Below are 21,176 nucleotides of genomic sequence, written 5' to 3'. Positions count from 1 at the left end.
ATAATTGTCACTGCTCATTTTAAGAACACATTGTCTTAAGGTAGGAAGAGCTTGGTTGGTTCAGGGCAAACTCTATTCCATCACCTTTCCCCTGCAAATGCCTCAGTGGGAAGCATTGCAGAAGAGAAGATAAATGAGGTTAAACAATAGCATGCAAACATTATAAAATACATGGCAGCATTGCAAATCTAAAGTATTGATACAGAGCTGAGAAACCCTAATTACTGTTGGGGATATGAGGTGAGGCACCTATGTAGCCGAAGTTGCCCCCAGTTCCATTTACCGCACAGAAACAGGTCCAAAATAGTTTACTGCTGTAGAAGATTAGGCTCAGTAAAACAGTTCCAGACACTGATATATAGACAGTTACAGATAGGTAGCCGTGTTGGTCTGCCATGGTCAAAACAAAATAAAAAAATTCCTTCCAGTAGCACCTTAAAGACCAACTGAGTTAGTTCTAGGTATGAGCTTTCGTGTGCATGCACACTTCTTCAGATACACTGAAACAGAAGTCACCGGACCTTTCTATATAGTCAGTTAGTTCTATATAGACCTTGCTATATAGAAAGGTCCGGTGACTTCTGTTTCAGTGTATCTGAAGAAGTGTGCATGCACACAAAAGCTCATACCTAGAACTAACTCAGTTGGTCTTTAAGGTGCTACTGGAAGGAATTTTTTTATTTTGTTTTGATATATAGACATATAGTTTGTAAGCTTTGCAGATACAGATATAAAGGATTCCTGTTGCTCCAGAAATTCAAGATGTAACACAGGCTCCGACTCACTGACAGACTGACCCCAACACTCAGGCAAGACCCCAAACACAGACAGCACAAGACCCCAAAACACTGGGATGATGGGCCTTAATCACTTACATAGTCAGCACTGGGCCATTGCCATCTAAATATGTTTAATTGTGTAGGGGCTTTCAGTGTACAAAATGCTTTTCCATTTATTTAATATGCTTTTCCAGTAGCTGTGAAATTTGACCCCCTATAACACATGGAAACATGATTGCAGAAAGGTACTGTGGCTGGCTGCCCTAAGGAGATTCAGGCCAACAGTCCATCTTTAGAGTGTTGTCATTCCTGATTGGCAGCAGCTCTGTGGAGCCATGGCCTGTCAGATCGGGGAGGACAGGGACTTTGTGAATTGAAGCTCTCCATCTCTCCATCTCAGCCCCTTGCAACATTTACTGTCGTTTCGTTCAGCTCAAGCTGCAGGCCTCAATGCCTAATCCAGTGGGGGAATTTCTAAACATATACTGTCAGAACAAGACCTCCCTACAGGCAGGCTCTTCTCAAATCAGTACCTATTGTAGAACTGTCACACCTGAATATTACTACTACCTGAGGGAGAGGTTGTATGCTGGGTTTGATAGACCCCAGAGTTGATTTGGGCAGGTAATTCCTTGTCAGCTTAGAAGTCATTCTGAACTGCTATTTGTGCATAGAACTGTACAAAGAGTACAAGGCACTGAAAGAAACCAAAGGACAGCAAGGCCTCCTTGGATCTGAAGCCATCTGCCAGAAAGAAATTCAGGAGCTGCCAGTAACAGAACAGGTAACAAAGGAGCTTTGTGTTTTACAGTTGTGATGTTGTCTGTGGACACTGACTTTGCAGGGGAAAGGCTTGAGCCCATGTTTGTTATTATCAGATCAAAAACCCCTGCAGCCTGTTAACACCCCCATCTCCATTTTTGTCACCTACAGCCTCTAAATGTGAACCAGATGAAGCTGTGTTGGGGCTGAACTGTTTTCAGAAGGCAATAAAGTGTTAGTATGGTGTAGTGGTTAGAGGCCTGGACCATGTCTTGGGACACCAGGGTTCAAATTCCCACTCAGCCATGAAGCTCACTAGGTGGGCTTGGGCCAGTCAATCACTCACTCTCAGACTGACCTACCTCACATGGTTGTGGGGACCAAGTTGGGAGAACTATGAATACCACCTTGAGCTCCTTAGAGGAAAAGTGGGATATAAATGTAATAAAAGTATAAATAGTTGGAGAATGATAGCAGTTATATGGAAAACGAACTACAATATAGATATGTAAACTTAACTATTAAACTTAACTCTGCACAGAGGAACGATTTGCAAGTAAAATTTACAAAAATTAGTTTTGCATGCCATAATGACCTTCTAAAACTTCCACCAGTATTTTCCCACCCCCTCCCCTCGTCTCTATTCCAAGGTACCTGAGTCAGATTGCTGGGGTGCGCACCTGAATCGAGGAAATATGGCTCCTAAACTAACCCCGCAGGATCAAGAGACACTGCAGGCTTCTGTAAAGTATTTTGGCATGAAGCTGAAATGCAACTTGGGATCAGCTATTAAGGTTTGTGTGATTGGTGAGTGACTAATTCTAGCCTTGAGCCCAGGCTGAGTGCAGGGACAGGGTAGCTTCTGAAGGCTGAAAATCCTTGAAGAAACAAAAGGACTAACTCCATTTAATCTATGCCTGTGATATGATCTAGTCTTTGCACTTCCTTCCATTTCAATGATGTCTGCAAACTTGATGAGCACCTTGAACCAGACGGAGGGCTAAGGCTGTTTGGAAAGTCTGAGCTCATTTCCCTTACCTAAATAATTACTTATCTGTATAATTTGACCTTGCAGATGCATGAACACGCATTTCTGAATACTAAGTGAGATTTTGTCTGCTCTCACTGGGTGTCTAAGGTTTTTCTCAGCCCTGGTGTTTGATCTCCTTTAACTGGAAACCCCATGGAAGGAACCTGAGACTTGTTATGTGGTTCAAAACATGCTGGGGAAGAGCCAGCCATTTAGCAAAGATTTCCAGTAGGGAAGGGAAAGATGTGTGTTGTGCTTAGCTTTAAAGGTTTTCTGTTCTGGTATAAAATAAGAGGAGAAAGTGTTACTGGAAACTAACTGAATTTTACTTTTGATCTCAGGAACGCCCTGTAACTTTAAGGAAATCCCTCACCCCCAGGAGGAAGTCAGTCACAGCGGCACAGAAGGACATGCACCAAACCACCGCAAAGGCTGCGTCTCCCAAACCACCTGAGGCTCCTTTGTTAAACAATAGCCCAGATCAGCTGCTTTGCCCCGATCCCATGGAACTTGAAACCCTCCTGCCACCTTCATTCCCAGGGCTGATTCCTAACAAGCTCCTTTGCTCTGACCCAAAGCCAAGGCCGCCGCCTCCGCTGGATAAGTTTCGGCAGCTGAAGCAGACACTGACCAAGCGGCTGAGTAGCCTGGATCCTGGTTGGCTGGACAGGTGCCAAGGGGCAGAATGGCAGGCAAGAGAGGGGCTCCCTGGAGACGGCTCTCCTATCCCAGGCGGCAGGGCAGATCCAGGCCAGGGCTCACCAGGACACAATTCTCAGGGGAAAGGGGCTGTTCCTCCCCACCTTGGAGAGCAGGAACAGGAGAAGTGTTGCAATTCTCCCAGGGAAAACAGTCAAGGAGATGCGGTGGAGAGCCAGCCCCTGGTCCAAAGTGTTGGAGACGACTGCAAGCCCAGTGGGCAGGCTAACCATCCTGCGGGTGAGACCCCATGCAAAACAGGTGCAAACGCAGCACTCTCTGAGAGCAAAGCTGAGTTTTCTGCCTTCAAGCATAGCCGCAAACTGGAGGTTTGCACAAAGGAGGCCACTCAGGAAACCGAGATGCAGCTTGGGGAAGGAACTTCGCCGCAGTTGAGTGGTGCTTTCTGCAAAGTGGAGGACAGGCAGCAGAGGAGTCCTTCTAAGAGAGGAAAAGCTTCTTGCAAGAAGAGGAAACGGGATGCTGAAGACCACGGAGATGATGGCAAGGACAGGTCCCAAAGTGGCACCTCTGGCGTAAAGCGCAAGAGAACTAAAGAGGTAGCGGGGGGCAGCCGCTTCAAAAAACTGCGTGGTGCTAGTCAACAGCCAGGGCTCAGTGAATACGACTTTGATGATCAGGACATTGTTGAGGCACAAGACAAAAGTGGAGCAGGCACCCCAGTTTGCTTTGAAAACCTCCTTGGGGAAGTTGATGGGGAGGAGTGTCCCAGACAGAGTGAGAGATCCAACAGTCTGGCCTGCAGGTATGTCCAGGGAGCTTTCTGGAGCTGGCAATTGTTGCTCCTCTTGTCTGGCCAAGGAATAGCCTGGAGAGTTGCTATTTAAGAGGAAAAGTGGCATCCTCGAAGTACAACTTAATCTAATATTTTCTCCTCTAGTACATAAATTTGTACTAGAAAGTGAATGGTTTGTGCAGTTCATCTCTCCTGATAGTCCCTACCCTGATTTTGCATTCTACAAATTACTGTCACATAAAATAGTCATTTCATGCAGTACCTTCCTACAGGGTTTCTCCGTGCTGACACCTTGCATGGTTTTGTTTTATTAACACTACAGTATCACCCTTCCTTTTCCACTTTGAGGATGTTTTACCCGCAAAGACTTGTGTTCAACTAGCGAGAAAGAGAGAGAAGAGAGATCACAGGACCTTTTTGAGAAATACAGTCCCTTAGGGTCTTTAGGGGCTGGTGGGAATCAGGACTGCTTTGGTCCTTAAGTCTTTGTGCCTTTTTGCCAGTGAGCGTTAAGGCCTGAGCAAGAGTAGAAGTAAACAGGAGGCATCCTATTTTGAACCGTTACAATAAAGGGATCTTATCTCTTTCTAGACCACCACCAAAGAAGGATGGCAACTTTGTGCGAATCAATCTCAAGAATAAATCTCACGTGAAAGGGTACGCTTTGAAAGGGAGGCAGCTTCGCAAGCAGGTAAATTGCCTCTTGACTCAGTGGTATTTACAGCCTGTAAAATAGAATTGGAATGAATCATATCTGAGTGGAACTTCCAACTGTTGAAGTAGCCTGTTTGCTCTGGAGGGAATTGAATTCAATTTTGCATGTAGTTTCTTTTTTAAAAAATAATTTTTATTAAATTTTCCATTTTAACAATCCAATCAAATCACATTAAGTATTCCAAATTACAGTGGTGCCCCGCAAGACGAATGCCTCGCAAGACGAAAAACCCGCTAGACGAAAGGGTTTTCCGTTTTCCGAGGCGCTTCGCAAGACGAATTTCTCTATGGGCTTGCTTCGCAGGACGAAAATGTCTTGCGAGTCTTGCGATTTTTTTTCACTCCCCCCCCCCATTTTTCTAAGCCGCTAATAGCCGCTAAGCCGCTAATAGCGCTAATCCGCTAAGCCACTAATAGGGTTGCTTCGCAAGACGAAAAAACCGCAAGACGAGACTCGCAGAACGGATTCTTTTCGTCTTGCGAGGCACCACTGTATACAAATACATATCATATAGTCCAAATATTCTGCCAAATTATAAATTTTTGTTGGGGCTTCACATACTTCAAGTTTAGTGGGGTACTAATCATCTTATGTTTCTACTGCCTTGAGTTTCCAATAGTTCTTTCTTTAAATCTTCTTGTTGTTATCCTTCCAATTTTTCATTTAGTTTCACATGAAGAAGAATATTTATGTTTAAAACATTTTGGGAAATGACAGCTACTCTCAACGGTTTTGCCATTTCTTCATTTGTTTGTGTGGGGTGGGTAGCTCTCTGCCTCGTTGCACTGTGGGTGGGGGCCACAGTTGTTATAGAATGGTAGAGTTGGAAGGTACCCCAAGGGACATCTAGTCCAACCCCTGGCAGTGCAAGAATCTCAGCTAAAGCATCTGTCAGATGGCAAAGGTGGTTTCTCACGAGTAACCACGTAGGACTCCGACCTGTCTTTTACAGGTTTTATTTAGGTGCAAAAACTATTTACAGTGCGGAACCCCAAAGTTCATGTCTGCCTCAATCGCTAGCAGAATCCGGGAGTGCTTGTTTCCTGGACCTCCCCCGACATAAAAGCCTCATTACTCCCAGCCTTTTCCTTCCATCTTTGCACTTTAGACTTCTGCGCAGGGTGGGCGGTGGAAGGGGCATGCTTCCCTCCTGGCCAGCTTGGCCAGGAGCGGTGCTGAGGCTCCCACCAGCATCCTCTGGTCCTTTCACCTCTTTCCCACTGGAGGTGGGGCTTTCCTCATCACCGGAAGAGGAACTGCTTTGCAAGATTTTCGGAGGCTCCCTGTAACACAACTGCCCCTCTGTTTCCCACCCCTGTTCTGCTGGCAGTTCCCTGACAGCATCCATGACAGGTGGCCATCCTGCCTCTGCTTAAAAACCTCCAAGGAAGGAGAGCCCACCACCTCTCAGGGGCTTGTGTATCAGGGTGTGGTTAGACAGTGAGTGGATGTCTAAATTTATAGATCTGAGTACATGAAAGCACACCTCTTGGAGGTAAGAGATCACTAAAGCTGTGTGTGCTCCTGTAGCCTCTCACTCCTCCTGGTGGGCTGAGCTCTTCTGCCCCCTTCTCATTTCACTCCTCCTAGACTTGGGTGATGGGTGGGTGTGGCTCCAGCTCCTGAAAGGTGGCTGTTGACCCCTTCCCTTCAGGGCAGATGGAGCTATTCCCAGTCCTCAGTGGCACCAGGGCTTGTGTGTCAGGGCAGGGCTTTGTGTGTCAGCCTAGGACCCTCGTACCTACTGGACCGCCTTTCCCGGTATGTCCCGAGGAGGACCTTAAGGTCCCTAAATAGCAACACCCTAGAGCAGGGGTGTCAAACTCAAATTCATCGGGGACCGCATCAGCAGTTTGGTCACCCTCAAAGGGCCGGTTGTATCTATAGGACTTACAGTACAGGAGAGAAGGGTTCAGGCTGCCGTTGGATCTGTCACATCACAGGATGGCATGCGCTCAATATAAAAACAAGTGGAGGTTTCCTGAATAAATGTAAAGTGGAGGTTTCCTGTGTAGAACGGCCGGCGCTGCTAGAGGGCAGACGTTCTCTGGCTTGTAGGCTGCCGCGCATGCGCTGAAGAGGCGGCTTTCTTGTGTCAAAAAAAAAAAAAAAAGCGAGAATAAAAGGTGAAGGCCAGCGGCGGCTACACGGGCCACATGACGAGGTCTGGCGGGCCGGATTTGGCCCGCGGGCCTTGTGTTTGACACCCGTGCCCTAGAGGTCCCGGGCCCTAAGGAAGTCAGATTAGCCAGGGCCTTTTCAACACTGGCCCCAGCCTGGTGGAACGCTCTCTCTCATGAGACCAGGTCCCTGCAGGATCTGATTTCTTTCCGCACGGCCTGTGAGACAGAGTTGTTCTGCCTGGCCTTTGGCTTGGAGTCAATTTGATTCTCTCCCCCTCTTTCTTTTTTCCTTTCTCCTGTGATGAGGCTGCATTTTAATGTTATAACGTTGTATTTTAATCTTGTTTTTAAGTTGTATTCATTCAACTTGTTTTTATTATTGGTTGTTAGCCACCCTGAGCAAGGCCTTGGCTGGGGAGGGCGGGGTATAAATAAAATTTATTTATTATTATTATTTGCCAAGCCCAGAGAGCCTGTCAGAGAGGGGATGAGCTCATGACTCCCACCACAGGGATAACTGGGGTGGGAGAACACTTTGGGGCACCCTCCTGCCAAATATTTGTAGACAGATTCCCCCACAAGCCGCTGGAGCCGTCAGCTGGGTCCTTGGCCAGTGCATGACTCACACAGCCTGATCACAACCTCCTGTGGTGACGCAGGAGAGGCATCCATTGACTTTGTTGTTGTTTAGTCGTGTCCGCCTCTTCGTGACCCCCTGGACCAGAGCACGCCAGGCACTCCTGTCTTCCACTGCCTCCCGCAGTTTGGTCAAACTCATGCTGGTAGCTTCGAGAATACTGTCTCACCATCTCGTCCTCTGTCGTCCCCTTCTCCTTGTGCCCTCCATCTTTCCCAACATCAGGGTCTTTTCCAGGGAGTCTTCTCTTCTCATGAGGTGGCCAAAGTATTGGAGCCTCAGCTTCAGAATCTGTCCTTCCAGTGAGCACTCAGGGCTGATTTCCTTCAGAATGGATTGGTTTGATCTTCTTGCAGTCCATGGGACTCTCAAGAGTCTCCTCCAGCACCAGAATTCAAAAGCATCAATCCATTGACTTAGCCTTCGTCTTTTTGGTGTCTTGACAGGTATGGAAGCAGAAGTGGCAGAAAAAGGGGGAACAATTTGGAGGAGGTGGCAGGCGCTTGGACCGAGGCTCTGACACTTGCTTCCGGTGTGGAGAACGTGGTCACTGGGCTTCCCAGTGCAAGGGGAGAGGTAAGGCCACCTGGCTGTCATGGCTAGATAGACCAGGTACTGGCATGCTTTGCATTAAGAGAACAGAAGACCTGTCAAGTTTGTTTTGGATGGCTACAGAGATTCTCACAAAAAAGCAGAAGGAATCAGTTGCAGAGTTTGCACAACTTCCTGCAATGTCTACAAACCCTCACTGCCCTTTTATTAGGAAAGCTGCCAGCAGAGTCTTGATCTGGCTGTCAAGCACAAAGACAAGTAAAAAGTCCTCGTTGTAAACCAGTTGACCACTTTGTTGTGTTGACTCCATAAGATATTTTTTATTATTAATCCTCAGGTGATTTTAGGTATGTTTTATCAGCTCTGGCCATTCCTTCGGTTTAGTGTGGATTTTTAAATTGACTGGAAACCCACCCCAAGACTGTGAAATGAAGGCTGGGATATATAAAACAAATCAATCAATAATTGCCTTATTTGGAAAATGCTTTTTCACTGACCTTTGCATAAGGACATGAAGGCTACCTCAATTGTCCTGTGACATTGGAATGCTTTCTAAGGAAGACACTATTTATGGCCATAGGATTAGCACATCTAGCAGATAATGACTGAATTTGTACATTAATATTAAACCCATGGTTTAGTTTTGCATGTGTGAGCCTCAGGTTCTTCCCCATCCTCCACCTCAGCTGCAAGATTGAGGCTGGGAATTTTTGCTTCGGTTGTCAGCTAACCTTGGTTGCTAGTGATGTAAGGCTGGTGGTCTCTCGTTAGTGGCATGTGGTTGTTTAGTGAACCCAGCTAACTTCAAGCTGTGGGTAATATTCTTAGTTATACTTCCAGACAGCATCTTAAAAAGCAGAGACATCACCTTGCCAGCAAAGGTCCGCGTGGTTAAAGCTATGGTTTTCCCAGTAGTGATGTAGGGAAGTGAGAGCTGGACCATCAAGAAGGCTGATCGCCGAAGAACGGATGCTTTTGAATTCTGGTGCTGGAGGAGACTCTTGAAAGTCCCATGGACTGCAAGAAGATCAAACCTCTCCATTCTGAAGAAAATCAGCCCTGAGTGCTGAAGCTGAGGCTCCAAGACTTTGGCCACCTCATGAGAAGAGAAGACTCCCTGGAGAAGACCTTGATGTTGGGAAAGTTGGAGGGCACAAGGAGAAGGGGACGACAGAGGATGAGATGATTGGACAGTGTTCTCGAGGCTACCAGCATGAGTTTGACCAAGCTGTGGGAGGCAGTGGAAGACAGGAGTGTCTGGCATGCTCTGGTCCAGGGGGCCACGAAGAGTTGGACACGACTAAACAACAACATAATTCCAGTGAAACAGGCCAACACTTGCCACAGTTCATGGTTGGGACATAACAAGTCAGGCATGGCCAAACTTGGCCCTTCAGATGTTTTGGGACTACAACTCCCATCATCCCTAGCTAACAGGACCAGTGGTCAGGGGTGATGGGAATTGTAGTCCCAAAGCATCTGGAGGGCCAAGTTTGGCCATGCCTGTAAAAAGTCATTGTGGTTAGTTGAACGAGGAAGCTGAAACTTCTAGTCGTCTTCCTACAACTGCACCAAAGCCAGGGCAACCTGGGCCATAGGCAAGTCCCTGGCCATCTTTGCAGAAGGAGGCTGCCTTAGACCAGTAAACTCAGTATTGTCCATACATTGACTGGCAGCATCTCTTTAGGGTTTAAGATGGAAGTCTTTCCCTGAGCTACTTGAAAATGCCAGGAATTGAACCCTTTGCATGTAAAGCAAGGTGGGCTGGACTTTTTTTGACCCAGGGGCCTCTTTCACCCTTTGTCAATATTTCAGGGGCCATATGCTGAAATGGCCACTCCATGTTCTTGCATTAAAACACAGAAACACAACCCTCTCCCCCTGACTGAACTGTACAAATGGGGTGAGGGGGCCTGGCATTGTCTGTCTCCCCTCGTCAAATAATCAAACAAAATAATCAATAGGGAAAAGGTGATTTGCATCTACACCAGTGTGCTGGGCTGTGCCTACCCCACTGCTACCAGAATTTGTGGTCTTGGTGGCGCTGTGGGTTAAACCACAGAGCCTAGGACTTGCCGATCAGAAGGTCGGCGGTTCAAATCCCTGAGACGGGGTGAGCTCCCGTTGCTCAGTCCCTGCTCCTGCCAACCTAGCAGTTCGAAAGCACGTCAAAGTGCAAGTAGATAAATAGGTACCGCTCCGGCGGGAAGATAAACGGCATTTCTGTGCGCTGCTCTGGTTCGCCAGAAGCGGCTTAGTCCTGCTGGCCACATGACCCGGAAGCTGTACGCCGGCTCCCTCGGCCAGTAAAGCGAGATGAGCGCCGCAACCCCAGAGTTGGTCACGACTGGACCTAATGGTCAGGGGTCCCTTTACCTTTTATGGTCAAAGCAATTGCTGTTTGGGGGGCACAGCAGGCCCCTGAACTAGGGTTTACCACCCCTGATGTAAAGCACACGCTCTACTCCTTTTCCCAAAGGGGAAGGCATTTTCTTTCCATTGTTTTGATTGCTCCAAAGCAGCATCTCTTCTTCCTTTAGCTGCTACTGAGCAGCTCTCTGCTGCGGACCCCCAACTGAAGGGAGATGGCTCTGCTGCCGAAGAGGAGGTGCCTCTGCTGACTTTGGAGGAAGTGGCTCAGATGACCAACACAGCTTACAGCAAGATCTCAGGTGAGAGGCAGAGGCTGCAACCGTAGCACCCTCCAGTCTGACGCTATGTGGCCTCAGATCAGGAAGAACTTGTCACAGGTCAGTTCCCGCTGCGCTATCAGGGCATTTTTCTGAAAGCAGATACAAGTGCCATGATGAAGAAATAATTTGGGGCTTTCCTTGGAGCTGATATAGAGGCTGCAGCTGGTGCAAAGACACTACGGTCCAGCTGGTGTATTAATTAATAAACGATAAAGATAATAATCTTCATAACTTGTTGTTCCTCCCCCTCCTTCTTCGCTAGCAAAAAGTGAGAGCAGCCAAGGAGACCTGAAGCAGCTTGCTCAGGAGGAAGAGCTTCACCTGTGTGTGCAGAGGCCTGTGTTCGAGGTTCTCCCACCACCTCTGCCAACAGAACCTCTCTACAAACTGGGGCAGGACGGGAAAGTGACAGGTAAGATTCCAAAAGGGTGTCTCTGCTGCCCCCCGAAGGCTGGTTGTCGCCAGCCTCCATGCAGTGGTGAGGCAGAACCTTGTGCAGAATTTCACTTTCACTTTTCATTTGTATACAGTGGTGCCCCGCAAGACGAATGCCTCGCAAGACGGAAAACCCGCTAGACGAAAGGGTTTTCCGTTTTGGAGGTGCTTCGCAAAATGAATTTCCTATGGGCTTGCTTCGCAAGACGAAAATGTCTTGCGAGTTCCTGCGGGTTTTTTCCCCTCCCCCCCCCTTTTTCTAAGCCGCCCGCTAAGCCGCTTATCAGCCGATCCGCTAAGCCGCTTATCAGCTGATCCGCTAAGCCGCTAATAGCGCTAATCCGCTAATGGGCTTGCTTCGCAAGACGAAAAAACCGCAAGACGAAGAGACTCGCTGAATGATTCTTTTCGTCTTGCGAGGCACCACTGTACTGCCTTTCTACATTACTATACTCAAGGCAGTTTACAAGCCGAAGAAACAGCGAAGTCTACAGCAGAATCCACACGCCTTATAACAATCCGATCCAATACAAAAAAAATAGGAACATAATGTTAAACAACTTGCATCATACAAAGTCGTATTCAACAACCCACTGGAATACAACAGTACACAATAAAATTAAGCACCAGCAAATAATAAAGCAGAAAATAACCTGTAGCAATTACAGTAAGTCCTAAGCTATTATCAATAAAAAATAACAGCAAGTCACAATGCACCAAAAGCCACAGGGCATACAAGACCATGTAAAAGTATCAAATTGAGAAACAAAGACACACAACATATGAAATTCTTGTTTTTTAAATCCTTGAATTCATCTTGCCTTCCTACTTAACCCACCCAAGGATGAGCCGAAAAGACGAGGCCTACCTGCAGAAAACCTACAGAACTGATTTCCTCCCCATCTGTTTCTCCCACGGCCCACTTGCATTTCCAAAGGCAAGGCTCCCACATTTGGGGTTTTCAGAATCCCCAGCTGCTTGCAGAGGCCATTTCTTCCCCCTACCGCCCCAACCCCGGACTTCTCCGGGCGCCCGAATTTCAATCTTCCCTGCCCCAAAGAATGGAAATACCATGGCGGGCGAACAGCTATTTGCCTCCCTTCTCCATCTAAGGAGGGCTTCTGGGGACCTGTGCTGGGATGGAGGCCTGCGGCGGCAGATACCAGCCAAGGCCCAAAGCAGCTGCCATCAGACTCACCTTACAGCCACAGCTCCCAGTTAAAAGGCCCTAGTTAACAGTTGGTGTGGGGTTTTCCTAAAGTGCTTCTTGCCAGTTTTGTGAACAGGTTTCACTCTCACTGATAAGGGGTTTGGCAGAATTTCTACCTAAGTCTCTTTCTCCTGATGCTTCTATGAGTGTGGAATCGTTGCGGGGGACAGGCCTTGCCCCTTTCTTGACTGGATCTCTGTTCCGTGTCTTATGCAGAGACCCCTCCAGAAGTGTTGGAAGCACTGGCCGAGTTGGGTTATGCCACCTTCCGGCCAGGACAGGAAACAGCCATTATGCGGATACTCTCAGGTGAGAAGGGTTGTTTGCAAGAAACCTCCTCATCTTGCAGAGTGAAAAAAGGATGCAGTTTACTTGGCTGTGCAGCCAAGCTGTTGTTGCTGGTGACCAGATGTGGTCTTGCTGCATCCTTTTCTAACCCTGTGGCCTCCAGATGCTTTGAACTACAATATGGCTGTGCCGACTAGCCTGATGGCAGTTATAGTCCAAGACACCAGGAGGGCACTAGGTGGGGGGAGACTGTTGCCAGATGCAACTTCCAAGGAATGACCAAGCAACACTGAAGGGTTGAATTTATATAGGAGCTGGTTGATATGGGGAGAGGTGTTGCAACAATGGTACCAGCTGCTTAAGGGCTTATACATTAATGTTATCATCTTCAATTGAGTCCAATAACATGGAGTCATCAAATTGTATGACTTCCCCTACATGCGAAGATAGGCTCCAGTGGATTGAGTGGACGAGACCGAGAGCGGGTCCAACAGTCAAGAAGGCAGTTCCTGCTCATGCTGTAGAGATAAGTAAGGGGCTGATAGGACTCGTCAACCTAGGAAGGTAGCCCATTTAGGAGAAGGAAAACTGATCCTGAACATCCGCTGCCTTGCGGGATATCTTCAGGAGAAGGAAAGGCTAAAGAGTAAACCCTATACAAATGCAGAGCAGAGTCCCTAAGGCGGTTGGATGACGTTTTGTACGCCTCCTTCTGGCAGCTCCTGCAGCCCAGCTGGTTCTAAACGTCTTGCTTTGCTTTCCTTTGGACCCCATCAGCGAGTCTGAGAGGGGGGTCTTGTTGTCTGGGCAGCCCAGGACCTCCAGACACACAGGCCAGGCTTGTGCGCCGAGGAGGTTTGACTTCACCCCCATACGCGCAGTCTATTGTCCCTTGAACAGACAGGTGCCAGCATCAGTATAATTTTATACAGTGGTGCCTCGCAAGACGAAAAGAATCCGTTCCGCGAGTCTCTTCGTCTAGCGGTTTTTTCGTCTTGCGAAGCAAGCCCATTGACGGCTTAGCAGATTAGCGCTATTAGCGGTTTAGTGGCTTAGCGGATAAGCGGCTTAGCGGCTTAGAAAAAGGGGGGGGAGGGGAAAAAACCGCAGGAACTCGCAAGACATTTTCGCCTTGCGAAGCAAGCCCATAGGAAATTCGTTTTGCGAAGTTCCTCCAAAACGGAAAACTCTTTCGTCTAGCGGGTTTTCCGTCTTGCGAGGCGTTCGTCTTGCGGGGCACCACTGTACTTGGAAGGGACTCAAAGGATCATCTGGTCCAACCCCCTGCAGTGCAGGAATCACTTCTATAGGCAGCCCATGCAGATTGCCGCTGCTGCTCTTAATTCTCCCACTTCTCTAGGGCTCTCTACGCTGGTGGTCCTGTCCACAGGAATGGGGAAATCTCTCTGTTACCAGCTCCCTGCGTACCTGTACAGCAAGAGGTCCAAATGCATCACCTTGGTGATCTCGCCATTGGTATCGCTGATGGATGACCAAGTAAGTTTGCTGGTGCCTTTGGATTTGGAGGCTGGTGTCATTTCCTTGCTTGTGGTTCAGGGATGGGGGGGGGAGCTCTCCAGGCTCTAGATTTAGGAACACAGGGAACCTGCCTTATATCCAAAGCAGACCATAGGTTCATCTAGCTGATTTCCGTACACCCATGTACAGCCCATGTCTTCAGCACCTGCATGGGCTGGTTGTCGGGAGCACCTGCTCCGACCTTCCGATCACAGGAACGCAGGAACAGCAGCACAGCATTCCCGAGGAATAGGTCCTGGTGCAGTGGACTCACATTTGCTGATGTGAGCACCTCAAAAGAAGCAGAGTGATGGAAGCAAAGCTGTGGAGGTTTTATTGCATACCTATTTTATTTCTACTGATTAAACAAATGAAAGAACATAACAAACATGTACGAGAGATACAGCTCTCATACTGCCATCTTGTCTCTAGACAGAGCAAAGAAAACCCAACACAGTACCAGGGACAGAAGTCTGGAAGAGTCGCTCTGCCCCCTCCTTTCTCACAGAGAGAAAGTAAAACAAACATGATCCGGTGATCCTTGCAATGGGAGGGATGAAAATACTGACATCCCAGGCTTGTCTTCAACGACTGGCAGTGGCTCTCCTGGTTTTTGGACAATAAACTTTCCTAGCCCTCCCTGGGGCCTTCTATATTCAACCTCCACCACCCAGACCCTAGCAGTGTGCTTCTGGTCTTCTGCTGTGATTGCTTTGAACCGTGACAGCGGAGGAGCAAGGCCTCAGCTGGACAGGCAGGCAGCTCTTGTCTATTTTCAATAGAGGGCATTGAACAAACCCATTTTTTACACAAATCTGCTTTTCAAGTCTTTATTATTATTATTTAATGAATTTATATACTGCCTTATACCCGGAGGTTTCCGGGTGGTTCACAGAACAAAATATAAAGCCACAAAGTATATAATCAAAATAAAAACAACAACCCAATAACCTCCTTTCAATAAAGTAACTTTTCTTGGTCCATTTTTAAAAGTCGTAATGGCAGGTAGCAGAGCTGGGAAAGACTCTCTATCTGAGTTGCTGCCCATGAGAGGAGGTAATGCAGTCATACCTCGGGTTGAAGTAGCTTTGGGTTAAGCATTTTTGGGTTGCGCTCCGCAGCGACCCGGAAGTAATGGAGCATGTTACTTCCAGGTTTTGCTGTATGCGCAGATGCTCAAAATGACGTCACGCACATGCGCAGAAGCGGTGAATCGCGACGCGCGGACGCAGGTTGCATTTGCTTCAGGATGCGAACGGGGCTCCGGAACGGATCCCATTCACACCCAGAGGTACCACTGTATTCAGGTAGATGGACTCTCTGGCCTGGAGTTCACATGCAGCGGTATATCTGTAAGAACAAACATTGAGTTCAGCTTCTAAGAATATAATTCGAATTATTTGCAAGCAGGTTCCCTTGAAAAGGTTTCCAACTCCACTCTAACTCAATCCTGGTTCTTAAGCAGTGAATTAGATACCTTCCCTGCAAATCATTTCCCTCCCCCAACAAGTTTGTTGGATGACATGATCCTAGCATCAGGGAATGAGTTTAGGGTAAACCTCAGCATATTTCACCCCCTCAGAGGAAGTTACAGAGGAGGGATAGTTTGCAAGGAGGTGGCTCTGGGAGCCTCAATGTGGCTTGAGGGGATCTCCATCTCTTTTGACTGTTCTGTGTTCACCATTGGTTCTTCCTTCAGTGACACATTTTGTGCTTCCTTTGCAGGTCTCTGGCCTTCCCCAGTGCCTGAAAGCCGTCTGCATACACTCGAACATGTCCAAGACCCAGAGAGAGGCTGCTATGGACAGGGTGAGGCGACTGGTGTAGAGGCTACATAATCCTTGATGTAACTGCAAAATTCTAGGGTGCCCTGGGCTCCTTCCAGCCTCCGGTTTGCAACTTGTAAACAGTAATAAATTTGTAGCATGCTGTCAAATGCTCAAAGCACAACATGCCTTAAAAAAAAAAATAATTAAATTTTATTTAACTTAATTATTACAAAATACAAGCAAAATACATACAAATACATACATATATTTTCCAGATAAGCACACATATATAAAAAAAGAATAAAAGAGAAAGGGAAGAAAAGAAAGAAGAAAAATTGGAAGAAGAAGAAAATTTGGAAGAATTTCTTCCAAATTTATTCTACAAATATCTCAATAATAAAATTTCATTGATTGACTTCCATCGCTTACACTGCACTTCCTATATACATTTTAAGCAAATGTGCATCTGTTATTCTGTATTTTTCCCATACTATCTCATACAAATATTCTAATCAATACCTGTAGTCTTTACCTGTAGTCTTTACAACAACCCTGTGTGGCAAGTCAGCATTGTAAGACTTTTAAAATTATTTTAAAAGAAATGTTAAAATTGGAAATTATGGCTCACGACTTGCTGGCTTTCTATGCTTGCAGGTCAAGGCTGGGAAGGTTCATGTGCTCCTTCTGTCCCCTGAGGCCTTGGTTGGGGGAGGTGCTTCGGCCTCCAGTTGCCTGCCACCAGCAGATCAGCTGCCCCCAGTAGCTTTTGCCTGCATCGATGAAGCACACTGCCTCTCAGAGTGGTCCCACAATTTCCGCCCTTGTTACCTGCGCCTCTGTAAGGTATGGAATCTGTGCACAGAAGCAAGATGCAACACAGGTGTGTGCATGAGGAACACCTGCAAGCAGCAGAGCCTGGCTAGGTAACACCTTCTCTCCGGCAGGTTCTTCGGGACCGCTTGGGCGTGCGCTGCTTCTTGGGCCTCACAGCCACCGCCACCCTCTCCACTGCGCGGGATGTGGCTCATCACTTGGGCATCCCAGAGGCCAAGGGGATTGCTGTGCGTTCTGCTGCTGTCCCTCCAAACTTGCATCTCTCTGTCTCTGCAGACAGAGACAAGGACCAGGTGAGTCTGGGGCCTGACTTGCTGCCTATCACTACTGTGTGGGAGAGGCTCCATCTTCAGAAGTCTTTCTGGTTGCTGATTTCCAGCCATATGTTGTGGAGTCTGGGGAGTGTTGTAAACAAAATATGCCCTTTTTCCCTTATGGGGTATCCAAGAGCCCATATAGAGTCCTTATGTAGGTTCCCTGTTGGTAGGAGAAAATAACAGAGGCCAAGCAGAGAATATTGAGAAGCAGCTAGTAAGCCTGATCTTTATTGATCTCTTGCAACAGGGTCCTCACTCACCACAACGCAGGAGGGAGGAGGAACCCAGAACAATGGCGCGCAAGGCCTTATATAGACTTTTGAAATTGCCACCCTGTAGATCAAGACCACCCCCAGAAACATCATACATAAATCACAGAAGGGGTGTAGCTCAAGACCACCACCCCAGATACATCATATCTACATCACAGAAAAGGCGGTCTAAAACAGAAATTTGAATGTTGTTTTTCTCCTGTCATCGTTTATCTCCTGTCTGGCAGGTTACTAGATTGGATACCCTGCTTACTAGATTGGATTGCCTGGGGAGCCTGGCCAGTCTTTTGTAATGATAAATACTTAGTTCCTGGGTCCGGTCACAGGCTCACACCCTATTCATATCTTAAATGTGCCCTTAAGACAGGATTTGTGAAGGTAAAATACAATGGGGAGGTTTCCCACTCTGACCTTGCAGAGAAAACAATTGCTCAGTTTGGGAATCAAAATGGTTTCAGGTCAGTCTTCCTGTGCTGATCTATGTACATGCTTGGTTGGTACACTTATGAACATTTAACATATACCTAAGTCCTCAAAATTCCTATCACAGGAGGATCCCTCGTTTCTCCAGTGATGGTCTTTTGGCATTCCCTTCTTCCGCGCTGAGCAATGCATGTCACTTTCCCTCGAGCATCTAGGGAGGCAGTCCTGCATCTCAAAGTTGCCAACTTTGTTCTGATTCCAGGCCCTGGTGAACTTGCTGCAAGGGGAGAGGTTTGGGAGCCTAGACTCGGTCATAGTTTACTGCACACGCCGCGAGGAGACGGCCCGGATTGCAGCCCTTATCCGCACGTGCCTCCAGGGTGTGAAGCTCAGAGAGCCCCCCAATGCTGAGGAGCAGGAGGAGGACAGCAGCAGCCTCGCTAGCAAGAGGAAGAAAGCAAAAGGTGGTCATCACTGGCTTGGCTGGTTGTTGGGAGAGGCAGGCTGGGAAATGGAGGGGTCAGAAAACAGGAGAACTGGTTGTTTTTTTTCCAGTTCTCAGGCCAAATTGAAAATGCATTTATTTATAGCCAGCTCTACTCCAGAGGCCTGGAGTGTGTCATAATAATTTTTTTAAAGCTGAAATACCCTGTAAAAATATAACTAAAATTACTGGGAACCACCTAAATTCCAACTACACAGTGGGTAAAGGTAAAGGTAAAGGTAAAGGGATCCCTGACCATTAGGTCCAGTCGTAGCCGACTCTGGGGTTGCGGCGCTCATCTCGCTTTATTGGTCGAGGGAGCCGGTGTACAGCTTCTGGGTCATGTGGCCAGGATGACTAAGCCGCTTCTGGAGAACCAGAGCAGCGCACGGAAACACCGTTTACCTTCCTGCCAGAGCGGTACCTGTTTATCTACTTGCACTTTGACGTGCTTTTGAACTGCTAGGTTGGCAGGAGCTGGGACCGAGCGGTAGGAGCTCACCCCGTTGCGGGGATCGAACTGCCGACCTTCTGATCAGCAAGTCCTAGGCTCTGTGGTTTAACCCACAGCGCCACCTGTGTCCCCACACAGTGGCTACCTTGCACTTAACCCCAAGCTTCAGAGTGTATAGTGTAACATGTCCCAAGGAGATACTCAGGCACACAGAGTGAGAAACTGAAATATCCATGCACCCCAGGAATCCTTGCAATGTGGCTCAGGGATGCTCTCTCAGGTTACCCACACTAGCAGCCTTTAACAGCAGCACCGCATGCAGAAATTAAACAGGGCAACTTCATGTTCCGCCAGGCCTTTGGTCAGGGCTCACCCTGAGTCCCCTTTTCTTTGTGTATAAGAACTAATATGAAAGAGGCCTCCCAGCATTCTCACAGGCCCATATAAAATCACCGTAAACAGTTGGGCCGATGAGCACTTACTGATCCCAACCCTAACCCTGCGGAAAGCCATCTAATTAGACCTTGATTTTGACCTGTTTTTAGGAGGTAATTTAATTATTGTTTGATTTTCTACGACTGTTATATATTTGATGTTAGCTGCCCTGAGCCCATCTTCGGCCGGGGAGGGCGAAAAAAGTTTATTATTATGTTATTAAAAAAACAAATAAAATTTTGTGCTGCCATTGGGAGTTGCATCTCTTGGATTTCTCCAGAAAGAAGCTGCAGTTCCCAGTGCTGGAGAGCAGTTCTGGCCGGGGAGGGCAGGGTATAGATATTATTATTATTATTATTATTATTATTATTATGCACCGAAAGCCTCTCAGAGCCCTGTCAAGTGAGCCTTGCTCCTGTTCTCTCTCTTTTTAATCCCATTTCCTCGTAGCCAAAAAGAGCATCCGCCGCCCCCTGAAGTGGATTGCCGAAGCCTACCACGCCGGCATGTCTGCTGCTGAGCGCCGCCGGGTGCAGAACAACTTCATGTCCGGCCAGCTGCGGGTGGTGGTGGCCACGGTGGCCTTCGGCATGGGGCTGGACAAGTCCGACGTGCGGGGCGTGGTGCACTACAACATGCCCAAGAACTTTGAGAGTTACGTGCAGGAGATTGGGAGGGCGGGCAGAGATGGCAAACCAGCCCAATGCCACCTCTTCCTGCACCCAGAGGTAAGCCCTGCTGGACTCTGCTCGGGTTGTGTGATGGGTCTGTTGAGCCCTGCGCAATAAACCCCTCTTCTCAATCAGAGATATACCGTATTTTTCGCTCCATAAGATGCACTTTTTCCCCTCCTAAAAAGTACGGGGAAATATCTGTGTGTGTTACGGAGCGAATGTGTGGTCCCTGGAGCCAAATTCACCATCAGATCACATAGCATGTCCATGGCTACAGCCTGCACCAAAAAAACCACGCACCCACTGTTTTGTGGGGCCGCAATGGCACAAAAACGTGGTTACAAAGCACCGATCCACATGGATCCTCAGGATTTTTGCATTGGGTCACCCCAAATTCACCGTCAAATCACATATGTCTGTGGCCACAGCATGAACCACAAAAATCACACCTCCACTGTTTCGTTCAGAGTATTTGTTTTCTTGTTTTCCTCCTCTAAGAACTAGGTACGTCTTATGGAGCGAAAAATACGGTATTTACAGTTTTTATTGTACATTATTTACAAGGTACAGAGCATCGCTTCAAGCATCTGAATCATCCGTAGCAGATCCCGGGAGTGGGAACTTCTTGCTCCTCCTCCAGCAAATCAGTTTGGGCAATCCCAAACGCCTCCGTTGTTCCCGGCGTTTTAACCCCCTCCTGTCCTGAGCTGACGGAACAGGTCTTCCCTCTCCCTCCGTGCCTGAGCTGGTAGAGAGGTGCCGATACTCGTTAACACCAGGGAGCCTTGCCTCTGCCTGAGTAGCTTCCCCTTGCTCTCCACCCCTCTTCCAGTGCTGCCTCTTCTACCAGCTCGTCTCTCTCCCCCTCTTTCAACTCCGGAGCCTTCCCTGCTAGCTCCGTGGCAGGTTGGTCCTTCTGGGAATTCCTGCCTGGTGGCAGCAACTCCTGCAGTCCGTCTCCTTTCCCCCTGCTCCCACAAAGTCACACGGCTGGCCTTCTCTCTCCCTAGGGTGAGGATTTGCACGAGCTGAGACGGCACATCTACGCTGACACAGTTGACTTCTTCACTGTGAAGAGGCTCGTACGGAAGGTTTTCCCTTCCTGCAAGTGCCGGGAGCTGCAGGAGAAACAGCAGGAGCTCAGCAAGGTCAGGGGAGAGAGTGGGGAGGAGGGCAGAGATCTCTTGGGGTGGCGTTGCTCTTCCTGATAGCCTGCAGGGTCAAAAGTGGTGGCAGCCGCCGCCGCTTCTTCATTTGCAGTATCTATTGCCCACTCTTTGAATGTTTTCAATCTCAGAGCAAGGCACAAAGCAATA

General features: G+C 48.0%; 1 protein-coding gene across 2 annotated transcripts in view; it reads left to right on the top strand.

The window, feature by feature from the left end:
• RECQL4 (RecQ like helicase 4) overlaps positions 1-21,176 on the top strand; it is a 38,859-nt gene that overhangs the window by 5,953 nt on the left and 11,730 nt on the right. For both annotated transcript variants that reach the window (XM_081873985.1, XM_081873986.1), the window contains exons 4-18: positions 1,454-1,563; positions 2,192-2,335; positions 2,913-4,036; positions 4,619-4,718; positions 7,949-8,078; positions 10,595-10,726; positions 11,010-11,159; positions 12,609-12,701; positions 14,041-14,177; positions 15,924-16,007; positions 16,622-16,810; positions 16,912-17,094; positions 18,076-18,277; positions 19,637-19,914; positions 20,871-21,008. In XM_081873985.1, the coding sequence (XP_081730111.1) occupies positions 1,454-1,563; positions 2,192-2,335; positions 2,913-4,036; positions 4,619-4,718; positions 7,949-8,078; positions 10,595-10,726; positions 11,010-11,159; positions 12,609-12,701; positions 14,041-14,177; positions 15,924-16,007; positions 16,622-16,810; positions 16,912-17,094; positions 18,076-18,277; positions 19,637-19,914; positions 20,871-21,008 (3,194 nt within the window). The remainder of the gene's footprint in view (positions 1-1,453; positions 1,564-2,191; positions 2,336-2,912; positions 4,037-4,618; positions 4,719-7,948; positions 8,079-10,594; positions 10,727-11,009; positions 11,160-12,608; positions 12,702-14,040; positions 14,178-15,923; positions 16,008-16,621; positions 16,811-16,911; positions 17,095-18,075; positions 18,278-19,636; positions 19,915-20,870; positions 21,009-21,176) is intronic.

This window comes from Podarcis erhardii (genome assembly GCF_964252035.2).
Source record: "Podarcis erhardii genome assembly, chromosome: 8".
Taxonomy (NCBI): domain Eukaryota; kingdom Metazoa; phylum Chordata; class Lepidosauria; order Squamata; family Lacertidae; genus Podarcis; species Podarcis erhardii.
The sequence above is the reverse complement of the archived record's forward strand: the minus strand, read 5'-3'. Positions and strand labels throughout refer to the sequence as shown.